Source organism: Pieris rapae, chromosome 16 (assembly GCF_905147795.1).
Source record: "Pieris rapae chromosome 16, ilPieRapa1.1, whole genome shotgun sequence".
Lineage (NCBI taxonomy): Eukaryota > Metazoa > Arthropoda > Insecta > Lepidoptera > Pieridae > Pieris > Pieris rapae.
Genome location: NC_059524.1, coordinates 3,115,982 through 3,143,718, shown reverse-complemented (window position 1 = coordinate 3,143,718; position 27,737 = coordinate 3,115,982). Strand labels below are relative to the sequence as shown.

Here is a 27,737-nt window from a genome sequence, read left to right as displayed (position 1 = left end):
GTCGATAACCTTCATTGTAACACAGGTTATGGCTTGCGATCAAATTGCATGGCTGATGCTACCTGATCCCCGACAGGTGGTTGTTGTTCCATTCTTAGTAGTTATTTAAGTTCAATTATAATGACAGTTAAGTTATAACAGTATTTGTAGGCTGTTAGTTTCAATAATATTCTTTAAAAAATAAATTGGTCTGTATTTTTGTTATTACTTTTTTTTACGTCTGTGGCGAAAACTAAGAGTGGCAAGTAAACTAACATGTCAGCTCCACAGCATAATGCTGAGCCAGGGCCGGTTACAACCACAACGCACACACACTACACACTTAAAATGTACTTTATTCCTTATTTTTTCTTTCCATATTTTTATTATTATTATTTTGTGTGTTTCTCTGTGTGGGATTCGTTAGTAATAAATGTTATGTCTTATTCGAATATTATTATACATTAAGTTTATGTAATATTTAATTAGTGACAGCCTCCTTCAAAGTTTTGTTTCTTATCTTCGCTACTATATTCCAATGCACACTTTTAATAAGTATTCTATAATTATTAATTGTAGGTTCCTTTTAAGCACCTTAGTTTATCGTCATAAATATAACATAAACAATACTACGACATATGTAAGTGTAGAATACTGTAGCCCTTGACAAAGGGATTGAAGTAACCTTGATGGGGCCATGTGCGTTGTATCCTGCGCCTGCGCCTGTTTCTGTTCCGTATACATGTGTGCGTAATGGGAGTTAAGGCTAGGGTTAGCACTTCTAAAATTTTTTATTTTCTAAAGTAACTTTTTATTCAATCACTTTACTAAATCCATGAAAAATACTTATGTTTAACATAAACATTAAAATAATTTAACACTCGATAAGACATGGTTCAAACATTCAAACAGTATAACATAACTCAAATTTAAAAACACTAAAAAGGAGAAAATATCTAAGTTAGGATACGTTTATTTAATCATAGCAGGCTAGGGCTAAATTATTATAACTAAATTTTTATGTATAGGTCCATACGATATAAATTCATAGTCCATACTTTATTGGTAGCCCTATTTATGGTCTGGGATGTTGGTCGGCATTGCAAGGTAAACAGGTCCCCGCAGGATGCTCACGACCTTTATTGACTCATAGCGTATACCTGTGCGTGTGTATACAAGAAACAAGTTATTACTATACATTTATATGCATCTAAACATTTTAAACTTGACGCGACTAATGGCAAGCGTAAATGGAAATTTGTTTTATAAGAAGTAATTAAAAACATCATCTACATTCTACGTATATTGCATTAATATATTTTAAGGTTTAAGGTTGTTAAAACTTATATATTATTTATTTTTCCTTATAGATAGTATATATTATCGAATTAATTCGACTCAGAGACCCTGAGTCGAATTAACGTTATAAATATATAAAAAAAAAAATATTATATTTATAACGGCCACTAACATTTCGACAGGTTTTGTTATTTCTATTACTTCGTGTTCTATAATGGGTCTACCATTTTAGGTATGGGCCTCCTTCTGATCTACCCATTTAGATCTGTTTTTGCTTCCTCTATCCTTGTTCTCCAGAAACCGTTATGCTCTTCATCCGCTTTTTTGGTCTTCCCACGTTTCTTTTTCCTGTTCTCGTCCAGTTTCAGTGGTCGGTGTTTTGTCTGTACAACTGGCTATATAGCATGCCAATTTCCATTTCATATTTCTCACAACGCATAATTCAAAATTATCGTGTGTCTTTGGTATCTGCGAATGACGCTAATAAAACCCCATACAAAAGATATCAACGAGTGGGTCGCTTATAATTTTATTGTTTATACTCTCACTATATAATTACTAATCTTATTTTGATCACACGCGAATATGTGAAAGTATAAGAGTGAAATTCGGCCGCTGTCTAAGTTAAATATAATATGAAATTAGATACGCGATGAGAAAATTTATTAAATATCGTTCTAACTTACTACACACGATTTTGATTGCATATTGGATATGTATTTATTTCATTTGTACTATGCTTCATTCACTGTGAAAAGTCTGAGGGAATCATTGTATAATTCGAAAAATCAACCTATGTGTTAAGTACTATTAATTTTCTAAATATAGTGTGTTTTTGCGTTTCTCTTTTTTTGTGTATAATAAGTTATTTGTTAATGAGAACTAACCCACTTATACATATTAAAGCAAATTGCAAAATAGTCTTGAAACACTAGTTATCTCGTTTTATCACAGTGCAAACAATTTTGACAGAAAGAGAGAAATGGCTTGTAAAAACTGTTTATAAGACCTTATTTCGATAACAAAACTAAAAATAGTATCAACATAAAAAACGTTTCGGACCGCCGCGCCGCTTGTTTGCTATTTTGTTGACAGTTTTTACGCGACTCTTTTTGTATTATTAAACGAATGGTTTCAATAGGCAAATACAGAAAATAATACACGATTATAGAGAAAATAAATATCTCGTTTTTAAACAATTTATCGACCCAAACGTACTGCAGATTTTTAAATCTTAAAATCCAACTGCGTATATACTAACACTACGTACTAAAATGTATGGTTAAAAGTCCACACACTAGTAGTCTTCACACGCTGTATTGTGAATTGTGATACTATGGCAGAGTTCAATAATACTACATTAAAAAAATAACAAATAGAAAATAAAAACATACAAATTTACAAAGTTTGGTTCCTATCCTTAAACGCTGGCAGCCTTAAAGGACTTTTTTCCTCTGGGGTCACCGCTATGTACCAGGCGCAAAGTCTCTTCTCTCATTCTCTTTTTAAAATTGAACTACAATAGCTCAATTAAGCTTAGAATAAAAATCACAGTCGTGACTCGCTAAGTACGGCTCCTGTGTGTGAAACATAGGAGTATAGAATATTGACATATAACACTCATAGTTATTCTTATTGAATTATCATCAGTTCAGCGTCTGAGAAATGAATCTCCACGGTCCAGTGTACTAAAGTTATTAAGCTTTAAGTCAGTATCACCTGCAGTGCAGGGCAGTGTTTAGTTTTTTAATCTCTGAAGAGTACAACGAACTTCGTTCAATGAACCTCGTACTGTAACTGATGAACGCTCAGACGTCCTCTCATCAAGAGTCTCGACACTAGCTCAGAACAAGAAATCCTTTACATGACACACCTTGATACATTTGTGAGGTGTGTCGAATAAAATTTGACAGTTGAACTGTTTGACTTTCGTCATCTTTAAATTTTGCTGTTTATATCGTATTGTAGCAACTATATAAATCAGTAAATATTTATTTTAAGAAGTTATTTTTCTCCAGATTTAAATATATCTTCATGATAAAAATATAATACTCATAATATATTATATATATAATATATATATAAATATGTAACTAGATATATTATACTTAGTCGTTATAACATTGCTTATAGCCTTCTTAATTCTTCTTAATGACTCGGTTAGCTATTTTTTACATTACAAAATTTTAATCATTTAAAAACTTCCAAATGTTACGTAGAAAAATATCGGAAGAAATTTTTATTGCTGGCCATACTTACTTTCCTTTCGACAAAATGTTCAGAATACTTAATTCTTTTTAATATTCGTATCACTTAATTGAAATCAATATTTAGAAAGTTGCTTGTAATTTTGGCTAAGAATATGAAAGTGTATATTTTAAATTTTAATTATGTTTAGTAGCAAAATACTACACGGAAAACCTTAAGCCAACAAGGTCGTAGAACATATTATTCTAACAATACAAAACTGTAAGTTACATTAGAACAATAATTGCTTCAAGTGGATAGATGCGGAAGGCTTATTTGACTATTTTGTCTGCCCCGGGCCGAAGTAGTTATAACATTATTATTTTAGATTTACACGCGTATCCGATTTTCCAACGAACTTCTATACACGTAATAGAAATTCGTATTTCTACAATATCTGAGTTCTCACGTCTACATTGAGAACATTCCTTGAATCTCGATGACAAAGCCTACTCGAGTAAGGCCTATATTACGCGAAACAGTACGCTAAGCATCACTCGCTATTATTACTTGACAGTTGATATTTAACGATTTACATATCGTATTTTCGTAAATATTTTGTTTTGTAATATTATAACTTCTCAAATTTAAGTGAAAATTGACATGGGACTTCAAGACTTTAAAAAATTACAATTAAATACAAACACTTATTCTTAAAACACTCTCTCGGAAAATCCTTTGCTCAATTGACAGATGGGAGTTACAGGTCACGAATCTCACAACCTATCTCTGTAGTTAAGGCGTTTTCTTGGAAAATTGAATGTCGAATATTCGCAGGAGAACCGATATTTATGGATTCTTAAGGATACAACGCAATTAAAATGCGTTTTATTTCTTCTTATAGTTCCATCTCCTTTCGATAATTGGCGTTCAAATTTTGTGCTGGTTTTCCGTTGCCTTTCACATCGCTGTTTGCTAATAACAACTGACGATTTTGCAGGCTTTCTAAGCTCCCACCTATTCAGCCTACCACCAAACCATCTACCAGCCCGATTGCCTCACCATGCCTCAACTTTTTTATTGTATTTTTGTAAGAGACTTTTCTAAGGCCTTACTTTTATTTTTTTCTACTAAAAGTTTATATAAACTTACCTACAATAAAAAAATGATTATTGAAACAAGACGTAAAACCAAATTTAACTAAAGTATGTATGCTATTGCCAAAAGTAATATTATCTATGGTAACATCACTACCAATGCGAGGAAGTACAGAAAACGTTACGTACACGACAACAATACGCCGTACGAGAGAAATGCTATTGTCTATGAAAATAAAAAGTAGGAACTTACATGCTAATTGTCGTTGTAACGTTTTAGAGCTTCAATGATAAATTTAACCGGAACCGGAAAGGCTTGTTAATTAATTAACTTGTTAGATAAAATACTTAAAAAGTAATATCAAGCCTTATGTATATGTCGCCGTCGATTTTTGAGTCTAAAGTATGGCGGTTTTCTCACATTTTAGGTGGCCTAATTGAAATAAATTATTAGAATTATTTTGAACTTATCAGCTCAGATATGAGAGTCACTCGATCAGCCATTTGACCTACAGTGCAATTAAAATGCTAATATAGGTCTATTTCATTAAAAATGCATCACAAAAGCTGTATAGCGTCTTTCCTGGAGTAGTCTTTTTAATACTAAAAAATATTTTCAGTATACATTTTCGGACATCGTTGCGTTGAACCATAAAGCAAACTTAGATCCTTCTAGAAAACCATAGCAATTCTTAAAAGCAGGCAGTCGCTACCTTTGTCAATGTTTATTTATTTCTATCATAATTATTCTAACTTAACAGTTACAACTAATGCGAAAGAACTACACAATAATACTTGTGAGTCTAATGGGCGACGGTATCAATTTCCATCAGGTGATCTTCGTGTCTATTAGTCCCTGTTATATATGTACATACATATATATAACAATACAAATCCTTAACAATATTAATAATTTCCTAATTATCAAGTGTCGACTGTCGATCAACATTTATAGTACATCATATCGTTATACATAAAGAAGATAGCCTTGGAAACTGGATTCAATTGCGATAAATTTTAGAATTTCGCAATGGCTAGCGCACCTTTAAATACCTTTCCGAATTTAGGCTAGTCCAGCTTCTTGTTGCTATTTAAACGATTAGTGTAAATGATCTGAAGATTATTTAGTATTGGTAAAAAACTCGACTCAGAGTCGACTTATTAGAAATATAATAAAAAACTCAGCTTAAACCTAGAGATAAGATAAGATTCAGAAACAGACTATGTCAAATATATCGAGTTTGACATACAGAAATTATATTATTAAGGTTCGCGTTAAGTCTCTCACCCTAAATTTGTTGTTCCTTCAGATGGAACTTGTCACATTTATTTTCGTATCTTCCTAAAATCTTTAATTCTCTATTGGTCCTTATACATTATTCTATAAACTATGTATTATATTAAATTCAAAATTCAGTTGTCTTTGCGATATTTTTTTTCTATTTAACTATACTATAAACACTATATGTTGAAAGTAATAAAGCCTGATGTTACCAATAACTACGAACTATCTGTTCGTGGCATTTTGTTCTACTCGTGGAGTAGTTTAAGTTACATATATATTATAGAAATACAAACTATTAAACAGATCAAGAGACTTTACCTTGGATTTCGCAAGCCTCTTCACAGAATGTGTTCAACGTCTGCCATTAATATGGAACTTTTTTCGCCTTCGCTGCTTCATTTATATTAGGAAAAGTTAAACTACTATTGCTTTTAACCTTGTGTCTTTCGTCTTTATTATATCTTCTAGTATGTTCGTCGTTATAATAATTTATATATTTTGTGTTGTATTACTGTCTTCTTTTTATTGAATCTTTATTTTTATTTTTGTGGGTATATCCAAGTTTAGGAATTTTCTTTCTATTATTTTTCAGCGATTTATCTGTTTTGTTTCCAAAATATATAAATAATGATACTGTTAAATTATATTGTCCTCACATTGCTAGGAATGTTGTTCATCCTAATTTGAGTCTCTATCAGCTCTAGTGGTTGGAATGTAGGAATGAAACTGGTTACCAATTTGATGGGGACCTTGGGTAATGATTTACAACTTCACTGCAGCAATGCATAATGACTTATAACATGGTTATCATTTTATTTCTATAACTCAGATATTAATATTAATTATGAGGATGTTAATAGTTTCCACCTAACCAAAGAGGATGTTATTAAAGTATCTGAAAAGGCGGGAATTCTTTGCCTTTGTTTAGAAGTAACAATTATTTTTATTCTTTGAAATATTAGCTATCATATATTTCCTTTATTCCTATTAATGTATTTATGTTTTCTGTTTAATATAAGTATATTGATTATCTATGTAATCTGTTTCGGCTATGTGTTTTATTTTAAAATATGTATGTTAGCTGTAAGAATATTAATAGAAATATTATAGTTTTAAAATCAACAGAAAATCTAGTAGCGCGAATTTATATTATAACGCTTGAACGGTAAAGGAAAACATCGTGAGGAAACCGGCTTGCCTAAAACCCAAAAAATTGACGTGTGTTAGGCACAGGTCTGTTTACCTACTTGCCTATTTAAGTGACTAATGATCATGAAAGAAATATGAAGTCCAGACCTAAAAGGCGCCACTGATGTATTTTATACTGCCAAGTTATAAAAATAATCATGGGATTTAAAAAAACCTATTTTTGGAAATAAAAGAAATTATTATTATTTTGTAATTATTGCTATAGAAAAACAAAATTGTCAAAAAGTTAAAAATTACAAATTAATTTTGACACAACACGGTAGAATCTCGCTGTCAGGAAAACTTAAGCTTACAACCTCGTAGGACGAGATTTTTAATTACTGTCACCAAAGAAACTCTTCGTCTTTTGTCTTTGGCGTCTTGTATGACGTTCCTAGCATTTTCGCCCTTAGCACAATGTTAATAGAGTTGAACATTTTTTCCAGACGTACGTGACGGAGAACACCGCAGATATCAACTCTAAAGCAATCCTCGAGAGCCTGAACAGCAAGTACTATTTCTACACGAGGACGCGTGGCTTGTTCCGAATCTGTTATCCCAAGGAGCGACCTCCTTCCGGTGAGTTTTTACACTGTTTTTTTTCTTTACAGCAAACTATTAAGATTTCTACCAACAATTTTGACAGTAAAGGCCTGTTTCACAATGTATGGATAAAGTGCCAAATAGCTAGGCAACACATAAATTATTCGAAAGATAAAAGTTCCAAATAAGATACTTCGAATTTCATGACGTATAGCGCTGACAGTCGTGAAACGCAAAAATACTATTTATCATACCAATAAGTAACAAATAGCTTATTTTGAACTTTACGGACATTGTGAAACAGGCTCTAAGAATAAACAGTGTTGCCACTAATATAAATTTTAGAACGTTGTTTTATACTCACTATTCTAGCGGAAAACAAAATATAATCTTTATATTATTAAGTCAAATGATTTTACTTTAGAGTTGAATTCTGTGTACCCATTATAGTTGTAAATTTTATGATTTCAAAGAATTTTCTACTACCAGAAACTAAACATTTTACCAAAAATGTTGACCGTAAGACAAAATTGTAAGCAGTGTTATATCCCAATGATATAATCTTTATATTTGGTAGAAAAGAATATAATTTAAATCTTATTTTACTTTAGACAATTCCTTGTAACCATTATAGTTGTAAATTTTATTTCAAAGAATTTTCTACTCGTAGCAGAATTCTTTAATGTTCAGATAACATTCTTGGTTACGGAAGTAACTACGGAATGTATTATGGTTTATATGTTAATAAAAGTTAAACAACATTGAAATAATCATGTTGAACACGATATCTTATCAACCAGCCAGGCGTATATATCGAAGGGGAGAAACCAAGGGGTTAACAAAATTTCGTTTTAAAATATCAAATTATACTTGAAATATTTTCTCCGCTTCTAGACAATAAAGTTTGTTAATTATTTAGAAGATTCTCATAAAAATTGTCTCGAGACTATGATTCTATTATTAACTATACTATAATTCTTAAAAGGCCGGCAACGCACTCCTCTGGCATTGAGAGTGTCCATGGGCGGCGGTATCACTTAACATCAGGTGAGCCTCCTGCCCGTTTGCCCCTGTTTTATAAAAAAAAACTATCATATATTCAAAGTATACAGTAATAATTAAATTCGTTAATGGTTACGTTCATTTCGTGACTGCACACGGAAAAGTTTTCCTTCGTTTTTACACAACAGTGTTAATTATTATACATACGTGAATACTATAAAAACATTGTAAGGCCAAAACAAGGTCTGATGGATTTATATAGCAATTTTGTTATATCGTTAATTTTAATTGATTTTGTTATTTTACACTAGAAGTCTTTGTCTTTGCGCTGAAACTGTTATTGTCGTATATTTTTAATAGATAAATTACAACTGTAGAAAATGTATTTGTATATGTATTGTAATAAATAAATAAATTAATAGACAATATAACATGCAAAAGCTATTGTATTTTGAATCTGTATTAAAAGTATGTACGACTCGACATGCAACAAGTGTTTAAATTAATTGCGTTTCATGGCATTGATTTAACAACTATTGGAGCGAATAGTGACTTGTAGAAGTCTTGGAGCGATATAAGTGAGAATAGCAAATTAATACTGTTATGTTTGATGCTATGATTACTACGTACCTCCATTTCTCTTTAATTTTGCTACACGGAATGCTGGCTATTAAGTACGGCCTTATTTTGATATAGATGTTCCATGGTGATAATAAATTTTTATATGAAATACATCTTAGCGTTTTGTAACAGTATTGCTGTAGCATTTGTGATCACAATGTGAAGATTTTAATAGTGAAATGTAGACTTATCTACTTATCCAGTAGCATTACAACGCTATTCTCGGCCTGAGTTTGTAACATCGTATATTTTAATTTCATAGACTAGTGATCAGTCGTTTGATTTGTCATCGTAACAGAAATTCGATATGTCATTGATTTATGATTGAGACATGTCGCTTTCCTAGCGTTTGCCTCCACCGAAGGAGCTGAGCTGAGAAAGACTGGTAGGAAATGTAAATTTAGAATGAATTTTTATATTGACGTTCATTACCTATATGAATGAAGTTATTTTGAGTTTGAGTCCAAATGGCCCAAGATTTAAATATCGTGCATTTGAATCTTGGGCCATTTGGATTTGCTTGCTTGGACTTGGAGGATCGCTAAAGCTCACTAGCTTGAACCGGGATTGCGTTAAACCCAAAAAGTCGTGTCAGGCACAGGAGTCCGTTCACCTACTTGTCTTGACTGACTCATGATAAAACAGATACAGAAATCTTGGGCTCTAAACGGTTGTAAATCAAAACAAATTCTAATTCTATATTCTATTTAATTTGCGTATTACAATTGATAATACTAACTGAAAAAGTAATATTAAAAAAAACCTCGGGATTAAATTCACAGCATTAAGAATGAAAGTGGCTGTCGACCTTTCTAAGAGGCCTCTTCAATGTTACTTGCGTTTCCGTTTCGCTGGGTCACGCCTTTCGAAAGTACGCGCCATAATTACAAGTTGAGAATACCGCGTCCTTAACAGGTTCGGTGTCACTTTTCAATGCAAATATTTGGGACGATTTTATTGCTCTATGAAGCTCTATGCATACGTGGCATTCGTCATAATAAAGGAAGTGATTTCCAGGGCCGTGTGACGATTATTGTAAGTCATTTTTCAGTTGAATTCATATTTCTTATAGAAATTTTGATGTGTCGTACAAAACTAGAAATTTTTAATTTAATTTAAACATGTTCTCTTATAATATATTAGTTTCTCTAAGCGATAAGAAATGCGTGAATATAATAGCTACAGATGTACGTGATCATATCTAAAAAGTGATAAATCATGTTTGTATCGACTGTAATATAGATAATTAAGGCTGTTGCGTGTTTTAAGATTTCTTATATATAATAAATCCTCTCGATTCAAGAGATCGAACTAAACTTTTTTAGCTTGCATCCTGTTTTAAAAACAATAGACGAATAATATTTATTTTAGGTCTACTTTATCTTGTCTAGTTAGTAAAGTAAGTTAGTCAATACTTATGTCAATATATACAATGTTAACTTGAGAGAGAAAGACGTTCAATTTATATTTGAGTCTTTTAGAATTGTTATGATTAGGGAAAGTAATATTATTTGTCTTGTAATCACATAGAAAAACATATATTTAGTTACTTCGGTGAAAGAAAGCGAAACTTAGGTGTAGGGTTTCTTTCATACTAAAATCGTACATTGAGGTTCATTGGTATATGACATGCGTCTACAAATAAATTTAATATAATAAATAAAGAGTTGTCTATTATCCAAGTCCATGCACCGGCTTATCCGGTAATATTCTCGAAGTCACTAGATGTAAAATATTTTAAACAGTAGAATAGACAAATAATACAATTCAGCTATGAAATCAACCCACAACTGACGAAATCTGCTATAAACGTGTAACATGACCGTGATAATATAATGATATTAACAAAATTTGTTGAGGTAAGCAAAAACCGTCACTATTCAATTGTTTTTCAACCTTGACCTCTACGCCTATTAGTATTTAATACAATGCAACGGTAGTCATTATCTAAGGCCCAAGACAATTGACATTGTATGGAACCTTCCTCAATATTTTATTGGGGACAAGACAGGAGGATTCATAGACACGTTTACGCGCCAGCTACCACACATCTGTCAAATTGTAAGGCACCTGTGACATCTGTCAAATCTGGGATTTGACAATGTCCTCTTGACTTATATTAATATTTTCTGGGACGAAGTCTAGAGTTATTGCGAATAAATTTAGTGCGATATAGTCCTTCTGACAATAAACTGGAAAGTTTACAACTCAAGAAGCCCTAGTCAATTTACGTTCATAGTAAGTTGTTTTAAGGTGGCAGCTTAAATAACTCAAAAATGTTCTATACCTAATTTCAAATTAATGTGTATTAACCATGTTTTGTTTATGTCGTAAACAATATTAATAATGTATTTTTGTGGCTTTTTACATAAGCGTTCATCTTTATACTAGACTGGACTATTCTATGAACTATTAAAAACAGCCATGCCATTTATGTTCTTTGAAAAGTTGTTATTAAAAAGGGAAAAACTAGCTTTTCAACCATATTTAAATAAGGATTTATCATGAGAACTGGTTCAAAAGTAAATGAAAGCTTCGGTCAAAAGCCTCTCTTCTATCGTTATAGAATACTAGTCATATATAGTCAAACTACATGGCCTCAATATTTCACCTTGGGGACATTGAGCAATCGTTGTAGCTTGCATTAATTCGCCTCATGAAATCAACGCAATGAAAACGTGTGAATTGCGAGGGCAATTGTATCATGCAAATCGTACAACTTATAAAAGTAAAGATTAAACATATATCTTTATATAATAAATAAAACATAAGTTTTCATGTATCGGCTCTGTCAATAGAATTGGACAACTTAGGAATCGCTATTATATGTTGAATTTTAGTAGATAATATATTTCTTAGTTATTTTCAAAATCAATCAATCATCTGCATCATGAGCACCTCACATAACACACCTTCACTATGACACTATCACACAGCACATCCGAATTAGGTATTACCTATTTAATAATTTTTATTGACCTTTAATATATTATGTATTCCATCTTCAGCTATATGTTTATTAGAATATTTTTTTCTTGTTTATAATTTATGTTAGCTGTGTAGTTAAATTATTCATTAAATATTTTTAAATAATTTTTTTCATAGATAACAAATATTATATAAAACTACTTTCTAACTAGAAAATTACTCTGCTTTCGAGCATATGAAACTTCGTGACGATATTCGTAATAACTAAACGATAAAGATGAGTAAGATGACAAGACCGATAATATCGTTCTCAGGCGATTAAGACTTTCTCAATCTCATCCATGTTTTGTGAAATCTATACAAACCGGTTCTGCAATGACCGTGCAAGGAAGAGCCGATTAAACGAATACACATGCCCTGAAATCTTATCCCGAGAATAGAACCTACTTCTGTGTTTTTTACTAATTACGACTTGGATTTCAAAATACAGACCTTACTTGAAGGACCCTAAGGCGAATTATTCCGGGCATACTACAGTGGCCTATTCATAAAAGAATTGCTTAATGCTAATTCTTAAATCTTTGAAATGGTTATTGCATTTTGACAGTTCGCGCTTAAACTTGTCTTTTTGACAGATGTGCTGCCAGCAACTGCGAAATTGTTAAGATAGAAACAGTGAAAATAATTTAAATAAACGTTGTATTTATCATAAACATCAGCTGCTATGTACGTTTTGTCTACGTATGCATTTAACACTCGTACGATGAAGAAAAATATGGCAAGGAAATCGGAATGCCTTAAACCTAAAAAGTCGGCGTTATAAGTCAGGAAGATAATACTTATCACCTAGAAAAAATATCACGAGACAGAAACAGACTCAAAAGATTGCAATGCCACTAGTCAAGATGATGGTAAAAAAATCTTATTTTAGAAGTTTGTATAGTCTTAAGAGGTTATGCGTTTTCGTTCCTACTAAAGTCTAAATGTACTAGCGAAACCTATATTATTTGGTTTAACAATAGTACCCTATTAAAGTGCAGTTTTCTATCCTTTTCACTTTTAACTTAATCGTTCGAAGTTGTCCCATAAATGTCAAATGCTCTTAACAGATAGTGTACCGTTACTCCTTTAATGACTCACAGAATGGTTACACATATCTATTCCTAAATGCAAATCCACTTTCAATGTGGATCTCGATAGAAACGGGATAAGACAAACTAGACTATTACAAAATGTACATCTCTTAAAACAATAAATTAAAACCTCAAAGTAAACTTCAAATTATTAAATATATTTACTAACTACGAAATCATAAATATATGTATAATATATTTAGTACAAGTCCGATCAATTAAGGACATATGACGGTACTCGATGGACTGTTAAAACATACCGTGCGCTGGAGTTGACGGTACTTGATAGAGATTAATACACTATAAAGTTAGAAACGGTAGTTCAATAAATCTTTACAACGGGGATATTTCTGATTGTGGATACATTATGGGTGAGTTTTATTCGTATCTAGAGAGTACGTCCTTTCCCTTAATTCGTCACTCATTTGACAAAAAATAGTTTATTACGTCTTAAAACTAGATTTAAGTTTGTGTAGAGATTTTCCCTATTTGAAGAGAAAAAGCGTACCTGTAAAAATCTGGTTACAATCTGCTACAGACTGCGTACAATCTTTTAACTACAACCGTCACGAAACATTTTCAATTCTTGTAACTCTATGTACAAATCTAAAAAAAATGAATTCAATACATTCACTATCAAGGCGAGCAAGAACTCCTTGAAACTACCCACCATTCATATTCACCGTTTTTTGGAATAAGAATGGCGGATAGTAGTTAAATAATAAGGAAGTGCAACCATTACACCGGGGTTCTGCGTCTCGGAACTCCTACTTTAAAAAAATCATATGAATCAAATCGATTGAACAAACTTAGAGATTTTCTTCAGGTGAAAATTTACAAGGAGGTTACTAAAGAAACTCATTTCTGTTGTATTGCAATAATAGACGGCTCAGCCTACATTCACATAATTACAACTTGTGATCTTATGTAAGCGACTTGCAATCAATATCTGGAGCAGGCTTTCTTATGAAAGTCTATGTAATTCGCATGATAAGATTTAAATCTATGAACTATTCGTCCGTCGTTCCACAAATGAGCGTTCCTTAAGGAAGTTTTTGCTACCACTATGTGGAACCAGATGCCCACTGAAGTGTTTCCGAACCAATTCGACGTTGGGTCCTTCAGGAAAAGAGCGTACCAATTCTTAAATGGCCGGCAGCGCGCTTGCGAGCTTTCTGGCAGTGCGGCCATGGGCGGCGGTCACTTAGCATCAGATGAGCCTCTGACCCGTGTGCTTCTTGTAACACAAAAATAGTATAGTTTTATTATGCTTTATTTTATTATGTATTCTTGATACAACGTACACCTTCACGGTACGCTAGCCACTCAAGTATTAGTTGCAACACTGATGTGTTGGGATTCTCCAGGGCCACCCGTAGTTAAACGATTATTATCAATGTAATAGACATAATTTGCAAAAAACAGGAAAGCACATCCGAAATTATGAGGAACAATTAATTCAGCAAGGAGACATACATCAAGACAATCTTTTTACTCTATTTCATCGGCTATATGAATAAATGATTTTTGACTTTGACTTTGGCATCATCTTGATGACTGGGACATTCCACAGTTCATATTTCATTTACTTTTACGAACTAGCGAATTGTAGTGTGGTCTCCCGGAGGGAGTCTTCTCCCAAATGCCGGCAACGCACTTACTAAAATATCCTTGGGCTGCGATGACTGCCCTTTAGGCTCGTTTGCCTATCCTGTAAAAAATAATTAAAAAAAAAAAACATTTCAAAGAATATCGAAATATTCTTGTAAAATGTACAAAGACACAAAGATCGGGCGGGTTTTGAAGAATATATAGAATGTAACGCAACCTCTCTTGGAAAAAGGGCAAAGTAAATTTGACGTCTGTTTCATATAAATGGGGGGCAAATGAACCCAACTTAAAAACAATGCCTTATAGAATCTTCATACACATTTTAAATATAAAAAAAACGAATACACATTTTATACATTTAATTCTATAAAAATATATATAAATAATTTAACGCTTAGTGAAGTCGTTTTTAAATGAATTATGTACCACTGCGCTGTTTTTCATAGCAACTTGTACTCAAATTTTATAATACAAGGCCATATATAATGTTCCGTTTACAGCCATGAATTATAATAATCACTTTAAGCGCATGATGTCACTTCAATTGTTTGTTTGCTGATACTATTAATTACAGCTTAAGGATAACTGCTAGGCGTGTGTTATCTATTATTATATTGTTAGCATCCCGGTTTTGGACATATTTTCATTCTACGTACAGTTTACAAATACTTATAGGGATATAGACCCGTCTACGCTGCATATATCATAATTTTTCTGGTATTGAAATATTTCCGTACTAATTTGACCAATTCTTAAAAGACCGGCAACGCACTTGCCTTTGCCTCCTATTACTTAAAAAAATATTTATATATTTACACTACGTTACCTTATAAAAAATACATATGAAAAGCAGGTTGTATAAGTTATTAAGTAACGGGTAAAGATTTCTTCCAGGCAACCTACATACTATGCAGTATGTAAGAAAATAAACACCTTCAGAGGGTTAAGTGTACAAGAAGTGCATAGATAATTAACAAAATAACAGATTATATATAATACTAACTGTAACTGAATTATAGTAAAATATAAAGATCAAATAATAATATGAATAAACAAAAATATAAAAGCTTATCAAAGGGTTCATTGAGTCTTAATTAATATATATGAGTAGCTTATTACGAGGCAGTAGCAAAATTACCAAAAAAATATTTTCTAAAATAAATTTAAAGACAGCTCGTCTGATATCAATTGGTAAGGAATTCAGTTTTATGAAATCATCAATAATTTTAATATTTAACTTAAGTTCAGATTATAAGTAATAGTATTTAAGTACAAGATAATATTACAGCGTCATTTATAATTTTGAAGTTTTATTATTTTATGCAATTACTAAATATCTCGCATTCGCAGGTGTTTACTGCGTTCATTGGTCTATCATTAGATAGGAATTCTCTTTGTTTACTTAACCGTTCATTAACTTTATTCTTTGTTTTAGCCTCACGCAAAAATACCATACAATATATAACATAAACATAATATACGTTTATAAAGTACCAAAGATAAACAAAATTAGGTAGACGCTGTTTTTTTTGTTGCTAAAAAAACTGAATATCAAAAACTGGTTTTCAGACAACAAAAACGTGTATATATTTAAATTGTTCTTAATAATTAAATAACGAGTGAATGAAGAAAAAAATGATACCTCGAAATATTGCTTATATCTACTATTATCTAATGCATCTGAATTACAGATATATTTCCTCTTAACATAATATAATTTTTTTGGGAAATAAATGTATAGCTAAAATTCAAAAGTAATGATTTCAAGAGTGTCAGTTTTGAATACATTGTGTTCAGATAGTGTTAAATTATGTTTGTGGTGTCTTGGCTAACAACGTACGTACCTACTCGATAAAGTGTGATAATGCTTTACGCAAAATACCGTAATTCCGTTTCTCGGACATGCCAAATGAGTTGCGGTTAGCTGTTCAACAAACAAGTAGAGTACGGAATAATTGAGTCATACCTACAATATTCTGGATTTCCCTTTTTTAAAAACGTTGTTGATAGTAATTAGTTAAAATAGTTTCTCACCACATATATTTATTAATTAATATTTCCTTATTGGCTTTATTGTTATAATACAGCGTATAAATTGTATATGAACGGCATTCTATTACAGGTATATAAGTTGTATATCGTTGTAGCCACAACCTAACACTGCAACTACGTATTTCTAAACAAGAATGCAGTTCTTAACAAGGAAATACGCCGAATCATTAAACATTCCTCGCAGCACTTGTATTTCTACATTCAACGTTCCGAATACGTACAATTACTCGTTAGGACCTTTTAAAATATCGGAAAGTAGCGAAAGTGGCAACGCAGGAATTGGCGGGAAAAACACATGGCGGCCATCTTGTTTTCTTTCCTGTCAAGTGTCTTAATATATTGTTGAAATAACCATTACGCAGTAAGTAATTAAGTATCCTTCTTCATTTTCTAAGCAGTCATGTGAGACGTGGGTAAATAATACGGCATCACGTAATACATTTGTATGTAACGCTAGTTGTAATATCTATAAGGGTATCGTTACAAACTTGAATATTATGTAATTTAAAAAAAAACTTTGAAAGTCATTGTTTAACTTTTGCACATAACATTCTATTATAACGATACAATAAATATAATATATACTGAGGGAGATGACTTACTTAAGTTAGGTAATTCTAATTTTGGCATGTTATAGAAATAACGTTAAAGAAACCTTGGAATTTCACTGTCCCTAATCGGTTTTCTAAGCAATTAAAACATTAATAAACATGACACAATTTACATAAGAGAAAATTGAGAGATTTTATTTACAAAAGGTCAGCAATAATTATATAAATATTAAATACTTTTAATGATAAAAACTTTTTGGCTTCAAAAATTTAATGACAGATTACATTTTTAGGACCTTACTTTAGAACAAAAATCAGCAGGCGAGCGCCATCTATTGACAAAAGTTACTATTCTCTAATACGCTTTCGTTTGCTATAACAGATACGCCTTTAAATAGTGTCAGACTTGCATTAGACCTTTCTGGCTAACACGTTAACTGGATTAGCATTGTTTTAGAATGTCATACGAACTAGGCTAATTCTAGGCCAGATCTAAATCAATAGAACAAGTGATTAACGGTACCACCTGTTTAAGTTCAACAAGGACGCTTTGCAACTTTCTCCGAGGCGTCTTGTTACCGGGTAACCTAATTCTTTATATTTGGGCGAGGCCTCAAACGTGATCGTATGCGATTAGATTAATTTTGTTTGAAGTCTGTTTGGCATATGTTAATTTTAGACACTAGCTGTATTGGAGCGTACGTGTCTTCGGAAAGACTTATACAAAAAACGTCTCGTCTATCCCTCAATCAGAGGTGCGTTCAATTACGAAGATTAATACAAATAACTAATACATGTATATGTATATAAACATGGATAATAATTTACCTAACAAAAAATACTTTGTACCAAATCTATAATTTATACTAAAACAAACATGCGACAAAAAATTTACAATTTACAACTCGTACAGAACGTAATTTTTATTTGAGTAAAAAAATTCATTCACAGGTCATTTACTCGTTCCAATTAGATTACTAAAAATCTTTCGGCTGATTCATAAACCCATTGTCCATTGTCAAACCAGTTATGTAAATGTTATACCCAATAGAGTGCTAATTCTGAATAATAATCTAGAACAATATTAATTCTATTAAAAGTAGAGAATACATATTTCAAAAGAAATACTAAAAATTATTATTTAACTGGGCAGGATAACACTTATAATTTTATTATAAGGGTCAAAATTTCTTCTATTTACGCACACTAGTCAAAACGTCAATAGTTCAGACCTAGTGTCAAAAAGTTAGATTTTACATACGTCATATTGCGCGCTAAATTTCGACTCGACTCTGAATCTGACATAATATTTTGTTATCTGCCAAACCAGCAAGTATCGATTATCCATAGACACAAAATTTAGAATATTGACATTAAAAACCTCGACGTAATATGCAAATGCAACAAGCGGAGTCCTGCATTCCTTTGTAAGTGGGTTCCACAATGCAGTTATCTTTAGAATGTATCTGATTGTACATACAAAACAATTTTCGATCGACCGTTTCTACTATGAGGTAACTAGTAAAGTTCGCTTTTATACCTTTTAAAGAGAAATATTATTTTTCTGACTGAAATCTTTAACGAGATCTATTTATATAAGCTATAAATTGGTCTTCGCTCGAATGTACATATGTTTACTATGGATTCGTTATTACATACTTGCTAATCAGTTAAGCGACTAAATTTTAAGAATATCATCATTACAGTCATTAATTCCCAGTATCTCAAGGTTTTACCTGGTTAAAAATGATTATTACACAACAAAGCGGCTATTGACATTTTGATATTAAAGGTTTGGAAAGGTAAAAACCGGAATCGAGTTACTGATATTATAAATTTAATTTGCTATCAATAACTAGTTGCGTACTTTAGCATGACGTCACGTGCGACATACGGAACTCGTTTGGCCAATCAAGATAATTAAGTTAATATCATTTATTTTTCCACAAATCATTTATGTAGAATTCACTTATCCAGAACACGAAGATTTAAACACCTCTCAGTAACAATGAAGCTTTATATTCAAACTCTAAATTCTAAATGCACACCATTGAAAATTTAATAGATAATATATATTACGCATTTTATTTCGTGACGCAACGTTTAATTAACATTTTTCACATGCAATTAACTAAAGTAATCCGGATGTAAAAACGAAACGAAATATCCGTTTTCCAATATTTAATTTAATAACATATCGTAACTTGGCTAGATTTTGCACGGTGTGGAAAATAAAGTGGGAAATTATGAACATTGTTTCCCCGCCTATAGGTTCTACTTTCATATACATACCACCGACCTTGGATGCTTTGCCAATTGTTGCAATGACCTCCTTTGAAATTATTTTTTTTAGTGAGAGGATTGATTAGGGTCCTTACAACTATAAAGGTAGATTACAAAATTAAGTATACGATGGTCCGTTCCGGGATGGAACCCGATACCCCAGAGAAAAAAGGTCAAATATGCATTGATACAACAAATTTTTATAGGGGTTTTTATTAATAATGCATTCTTGGAATGTTTGCGTCAGACGGATACTATTCGTAAGCATTATGACTCAATAATTGGGTATTCGTAAATACATAATTTATCTTCACTGCAAACGTAGGTAATACAATTAATATTATATTATACGAGCTAATCAGAGTCTAGAGAGCTAATCTATATTATACGAGCAGTTTTAATACAAATGAAAGTCTGTAGTTTAAAATAGACAATTAATAAAAAACCTACACAGAAATACAACCAATTACAACTGAGTGACTTGATTCATAGATTTTATATTAAGAAATAAACAGACGCAAACATGAATTATTTACTTCTCTAAGCACTGGAATTAAAAAAAACATGTTCTTACATTACCACAGAGTCATACCTATTCAGAAATCTACCCCAAGCCTTTAAAAGAAATAAAAACATACTTAGTTCAAATAAAAGGTTACACGGTTAGTAGATTATAGAATGGAAACACAATTTCGTAAATCCTTGCAACAGCAAAGAATGAAGTTGCAATTATTAGGCTGATATGTATTTGATTAATCGCCAAATATTGCAACATAAGACTCGTTGTACATTTAAATGTCATCGGATTATACCTTTGATATATTTTTAAAGTTATGTTACTAACGTGGTTTAGGCGGTATAGTTATGAATACTGTCAAATATGTCAACATAACACAACTCTTGGATTAGAAATAAATAACGTTATAAGTATTGCCATAAAAAAATCTAGATATAAGTTTAAATCAGGTTTTGTTACGCTTTCAAATTAAATATGAAAACTTTTTAGTAAAATCTTCTGTGGATAACCCAATACATTAACGCAATGTTCTAAATTTAAAAAACTTAAAAACTACATATTTAATTTATAGTGTAAAAAATGTTACTTTTACACAAAAATGATACTAGTTCTGTTGAAAATCGTTAACTAATTGGTGAAATATCTTATTCCAGTTGAGATCTACTTATCGCCCGTGGAGACGCACTGCAGCAATGTGGATTACTTCATACCAGACGAAAACAACGAGACTAGGGGACTATCTGACGACGCTATGAACAGGTATTAACATAACACTATACATTTTATAGGGACAATAAATGGGTGAATTTAAAAAACAATTCTAGGACACTTTAATTTTTGTCACCATTTTCATTTGGCATAATCACAACGCCTCGTATGGAAAGGCCCGTAATAAGTGTATAATTTATTTATAATTTTCAGAGAACAACAACAAATTGTTAAGTACCCTATTGTGTATGTAATTCTGCTGTATTATAATAAGCAGTGTTCCGTAAAAATATATTATCAGTAAAATAATCATAGTGATGTTCAATGTACAATCAAATCAAAACCCTTGTAGGGTTGAAGCAAATTTTATTTAATAATTCAATTTAAATTTCAGGTTTTTTTTTTTTTTTTTATATATAATTTTCACTCTACTCCCCTGCCATAGTGTCCAGGGACTTTATATTTCACTGATATTATTTAACGCGTCGGGAATTACGCCCCGACTACATCGGTAATATTTTTATTAACAATATTCATGGCCGAGCCGGGGCGCAATTCCCCGCGAGACCCGCTCTTTCTGTTTTATTTGCCGCCTTTATATATACAACTATTTTTTCACAGAACCGTTCCAGGCACGGTCTGTGCTTTATTAATATGTCCTGTAGGCCGTTACGGTCTACAGTCATCTGTATTTGTTGCTCCAGGTCGTGCCTGGACGATGCGAATATAGGGCAGTGTAGAAGCACATGTTCCACTGTTTGCTCTTCAATACTGCAGGCACATGTTGGGCTTGTCCTAATTTTAAATCTGTGCAAGTAATATGCAAAGGCTCCGTGCCCTGTTAGAATTTGCGCCATCTGGGGTGTGAAACGCTTCTCTTTTACCAATTTATACGCAGTTTTAACATTGCCTATAAATAATTTTGTAGTTCCAGCTGTTTCACCCCCCAGGTAGCGCTCATTCCATACCTCCAGAGTCCTTTGCCTTATCTGATGTTTAATATATGACAGGGGGTATGCAGCGTATTCAGGTTCTGACCTTAGTTTTTCCGACGCTTCTTTTGCTAATGTGTCCGCTCTCTCGTTCCCCGGCGTACCAACGTGCGCCTTTATCCAGAAGAGGCTTATATGAGTTAATTTCAGGTTGCACATGGCCAGGTCCACGGTGGCATTGTTCATGGTCGGTTTCCTTTCACTCTTCATCGCTTTCTGGACCGGGGTCGTTGGCTGTTGGAAGAGGAGCCCCGGAAACATCACTGCTACAGCTATCCTAATGCTTGTCACTTGTATGTAATCATTATATATGCCTAAACATATAACATTAATGTATTGATAAAAGTTAGTTATTATTTATTTATTTTCTATTAATATTAAAGTCATAGAAATTGACAGCTTGAATGCGCTTTATCGGTTAAAATAAATTAAATTATGTTCATTATGGCATGTAAGATTTATCACTTATTCCAACGTCATTAAATTTGTATCGCAGATAACTCATCGGCAAAGAAAGAAAAATTAAACAATTAAAACATTATAAAATAAATCAAGCACACAATAAAATAATATTACTAAAAATTTTTGGAATAGCAGAAAAAAAATCATCCGCAAAACAGCGAATAGGTTCGAAGAAGGAAGCTAACCATGCTTTTTCTAAAACCGATCAGCCCACTACCGAATATATCCAGCTCCGGATAAGCTGTGTTCAATCCGTTAAAATCTATTAAAAAGTATAATGACGTAGACATATAGCATACACATTTACACGCCGGTGTACGGAGTATTTGAGAGTAAAGTCAAAATTGTGACCCATCATATGTGAGAACCCAGAGTAAGTCGACTCACAAAATTTCGTCCTTAGCGAGTGAACCGTGACAAACTTCAAAAGCTTTTTGCCTGTTTACCTTTGATGTTTAACGTTATGTGCTTTATAAGTTTCATCAAAAGAAAAGTCCATTTTAACGGTAATTATGCATATGAATTCAAAAGTAGCTGTGTCTACTTACCATAAAGTAAAACTTTCTTTCTTCACCTATGTAGAACAATAAATTGTTTAAACGCGCAACGTTGGTCGTGACCATCACTGCGCGTGGCAGGACGTACTCCATTGTTATAACTTATAATTTCCAATAGAAATATGCTACAAAACTGATATGGATCATTTATTAAAATAAACGATTTTATATTCAAATAGAAACAGAGTGCAACTTCAAATTATATTTTAAACTAGGTTTTAAAATATCAATACATATATAATTTGAGTTAAATGATTTGGTACATTACATAGATTTTCATTCTTTACGATATACAATTAGTTAATACGCGTAATATATTAGTTTATCTTGAAAGTGAATTTTGTAATGTTCTTGAGAAAAAAATCTTAGATAATATTTTATGACCTTTCAGTTAGTTATGAATAAAAAGAAAATACCATAAATAAAATATTTTATGTATGAAGTTTGCATTGGTGATAGTTATTTTAATACATTCAAGAATATAATTGATTTGCCCCATTACAAACAATTTGTGTTAAAAACTTGGCGATTGAAAAGAGTGGCGGAAATTTTCTTGCCAGTTCTTCTTGCCCGCTCTACACCCTTGACTTGCGAAGTGGTAGAAAATGTAAATTTACAATTAATTTAATTTTTGACGTTCATAAGTGTACTTGTTTAAGATATTATGATTGATGTTTTTTATTAATACCGCGCCAGTGAGATTTTTACGTGCACATTGTAGATAGATGGCACTTCAGGTAGAAACAAAGATGTAATCAGATTTTTAAAAAGGTCCTTCAATTGTGTGTCCTTAATACAAGAGCAAACTTTTCATTTAATATATAACTGTTCATATATTCGTCTATTTACAAGCTAAAATATTACCTTTTCAATTCAAATTTAAATTTTGTGTTGAGCCGTATAAATTACTACAAAAACAATTTACTAATAAATGATTGCTTTTTTCAGGTTTATTGTCCGCGGGCGCAATGGCGTTGTGGCACGGAGTAGAGTTCTACGAAAAGGAAAAGGTGGTCGGGGAGGAATATTACCAGCAATGGCCTAACGTAAGAACATATTTACGCCAATATTAAATTAAAAAGATCAGGATTAAACCACTTCATTGCAATACGTGAATTTAAAATTCGAATTCTTTAAAACTTATCTTAGAAAATCTGAGCATTTTGAAACTCTACCAAAAATTCCTTGATAAAAACAATTAAATTTGCTATGGTCGACTATTTTTATATCCTTTAAAAAATTGATTAAAGACAATTTTGTCTTGACGCTTAGATAAAGGCTAATTGCTAATTGAGTCCAAATTTTTGAAGTTATACTTCTTTTGGCGCGATGGAAAAAATGTTAAGTGAATTTTCACGATGAGCGCGCACATAAACACCTAAATTTGACATCGTAAAGTTAGGTCTAGGTGGAAATCGATAACTATGTTCAAGTTGTATATTCTAGTATTTTTATATTTAGAACACGTGTTTCGTAACAATACAATTAAACACTGAATAAATCAATATTATTTTGGTGTTTATAAATCAATTTCATATACGATGGTGATTATATTTACTAATAATTTATTTATTTAAATAAAACCTTTTTGATTCATTTTAATATTTATCGTTAATCACTAATGCATTTTGGTTTTTTTTCCATACGCCAAAGAAGTATAACTTCCAACGCGTGTACATAAGTACACACACTCTTTTATTATTAATATCTGCACTATTATGATAATTAGGTTGGGCCGAGTATGTCTGACGGTTGTCTAACCCCACAGACTATAATTGGTTATCAATTGAAAGTATGGATATCGGATCTGTAGGATTTCCCTTATGTAAAAAACAGGTATTGAAAGACAACTCCTCGGTATGGTACGATTGGTCATACATCCTGGCCTGGTTATCTGTGGGCGTTTCCTTCGGGAGCTCCGTCATTTTCTTCTCTGCAGCTGTTTGTTTGAGCAAAGAGAAACGACGCGAACAGCAGAATAACGTGCAGTACATAATGCCAGGTTAGGCCGCCATATTGGACGCCATCTTGGTGACTTGAATTAACGCTTGGCGGTTGAAACGGTCTAATTTCGTTGTTACGTGTATATCGGTTTATTGTTTTTATATAATTATTATATTTAATTTATTATTTGTATTTATTTACACTAATTCGTGTTAGGCGACACGGAATATTTTACCCTAAGAATTAATCGTATTAATAAGAAATACTAACAAAAATGCTTTCTTTCTTTTCATGTTTCTTCCGAAACGTACGTTTGGCGACTGATCTGCGACCAAATAATTGCTCCTCGCTATATTTCTTAATATCTGGTTTACGCAATACTAACTCGCTTACTGATTAACACGGGTGTGTACATAACTCTAAAAACGACTCAATACTTTACGAAATCTTTTACACTTTTATAATAAAAAATACATTTACACAAATGTTTTATACATACATAAATGCACACGACACACGGTATAAACCAGATATTACGAGATAACAGTCGTATCTGGTACGACTGGTCGTACATCGTGGCGTGGTGCGGCGTCGGTCTCTCTCTGATGTCCGCCATTTTGTTTTCGTCGGCGGCCATTTGCTTGAGAGGCGAACGGGAACGGGAGGAAGCACTTAACATGCAGTACCTAATGCCCGGTAATGCTTAAGGCCCTGACTTTTCATTTTTATCAATATAACAATAGATTCAGATTTTTGGCCAATTAAATACATCGGGTTTGTAAATATTTTTGGTGATGTGTAAAAGGGTGCATGCATGCAGTTAAATTTTAACCTAATTTTCATTTTATTATTTGATGTTTTTTGGCATTTCCTGTTCCATTGGTCATTTTTAAGGTAGCAATTATAATTTTTTATCTTGATATAATTTAGAAACATAATTGTCAATCTTATAATTCACTGTGATTTTTTTTGAAATTATATTTTTTAGTAATGTCAAAGAAACAAATTATTTATCAACCATATTTATTCACTAGCTTCCAATATGAGCGTACTAACGTATTGCGGTTTTCCAGTGTACCCCCAGAAGCAACAATACGCATACGCCGGGTACCCTCCGCCCCAGGCGTACCCGGGGCCATACTACCACGGCTCCCAATACGGGCCCTACAACTACTGAGCATGTGACCAGATGAGGGAAGAGGCGCACTTCGCCAACTCCCCCGCCCCGCAGGCACCCGCGCGCAACCCCGCCCCCTCCCACACTTCCACTCTCGAGACCTTCAACTCCCACCGCCATATCAGAAGACCCCGACTCGGCGAACGGAAGGTCTACCGACCGGTTAGACGGCATACGCTCTCGCGTATCGACGAGACTCCCCCGGACACCCTGGGCCGGCCGAAAAGCCTCCAGAACTCCGCGGACCCCTCGTCCGCGAGGCCTCGGAGCCTCCAGATCTCGACCGACTTCTCGTCGACTCGGCCCATGAACCGATCCAGGTCGAGTCGCAGCTTCCCGGTCTGCAACCAAAGTCAGGATATCGACACCGAGAGTCCCCAATACGCCGACCCCAAGTACGACTCCGGCTCCTCGTACGAGGACCGGCCGGCCTCGATGACCGATCTCCCGATAATGGTCCCCATGGACCCGGTCACCGGCGCCTACATCCCTTACCCGGAGTACGCGTACTACCACGACGACGGCTGTAGGCTTAACCGCCTGAAGTGGAAGTGTAAGAAGAAACAGTCCAAAAACAATTTATTCCTAGCGTTTATGTACTAGCGCGGATGCTCGCATACATTGAAGGTTATGAGTTTCGAACGAATGCCGTTAAAGTGTATGACGCCACACCCATTGTAATTTTTTTTCATTTTTAAATCTCCGTCTATCAAAACAATCATACACTGCTTCTCTCATGGGTGGCCCGAATCTGGTTAAGCGATTGACTTATTCCTATTGGCACGTTTTATTTTGGTCGAATGTTCGCGAAGAACTCGACTCTGCAGCACGGCTTTACGAAACTCTTAACTATTTTCCGAACAAATTCTACGAATTTAGATGTAAAGGTTTTGAATGTTTGGAGTATGTCGACGTGAACTCCGCCATAACTGTAACAAAATCACTAGATTAAGATAATTCGTCACAAGAGTGATCGATGATTAGATCCAATTTCCAAACAAATGCTCATAATTATGTATGAATATTAGAATAGACATATCGTTAAGTGTAGTTCAATATCAACACCCATTTTACCCACAGGTAAAATATGATATCTTGTATTATATTATTATTTTATCTCTGAATGTCTAGTAGAGTTGACTGAAAAGAGAAAAACTTTTTACATTTAAAAGTACGTTTCCCAATATTCGTATAATTATAATTTTATATATTCTTGAAATATTGAGTAGTCAATGCATAGATTAGACGTAAGTAATCCACAATGTAAATTAATCAATTTAGAATGTATGTTTATCGAGGTGTAGAATATTTTCCATTTATTTGTATTTAAAATTTTGATAAATAAAAGATTAAAATTCATTTACGTATTTTTATTTACAGGTGAAATTTCCCTTATTATATTATTACCAACTGCCTCCGCGACCTTCGTTTCGCTTTAATGTTATTTCACTTAGCCTACCTTTTTAACAAACATGGAACATTCTGCTTTGATAACCCAGGGACTGGTTTTTCGTAATGAAAACTTTTTAGATTTTTATCTGTATTTTCCTCTTTATAAACCTAAAAGTTCAAGTCTTAACTTTTTCCATGAAAAATAGGGATTGATCGTAGAGGAGTGACA

The 27,737-nt window shown here is 32.8% G+C and overlaps 1 protein-coding gene across 2 annotated transcripts in view; it reads left to right on the top strand.

The window, feature by feature from the left end:
- Positions 1-26,258, top strand: part of LOC110998394 — a 31,420-nt gene extending 5,162 nt beyond the window's left edge. The window contains exons 2-7 of one of the 2 annotated variants that reach the window (XM_045631547.1): positions 7,482-7,614; positions 20,930-21,035; positions 22,127-22,269; positions 23,944-24,041; positions 24,832-24,997; positions 26,013-26,258. In XM_045631547.1, coding sequence (XP_045487503.1) covers positions 7,482-7,614; positions 20,930-21,035; positions 22,127-22,269; positions 23,944-24,041; positions 24,832-24,997; positions 26,013-26,116 — 750 coding nt within the window. In that variant the 3' untranslated portion in view covers positions 26,117-26,258. Of the gene's footprint in view, positions 1-7,481; positions 7,615-20,929; positions 21,036-22,126; positions 22,270-23,943; positions 24,042-24,831; positions 24,998-25,469; positions 25,636-26,012 lie in introns of both variants that reach the window. The other variant, XM_045631546.1, reaches the window with a different exon arrangement.
- The last annotated feature ends 1,479 nt before the right edge of the window (positions 26,259-27,737 follow it).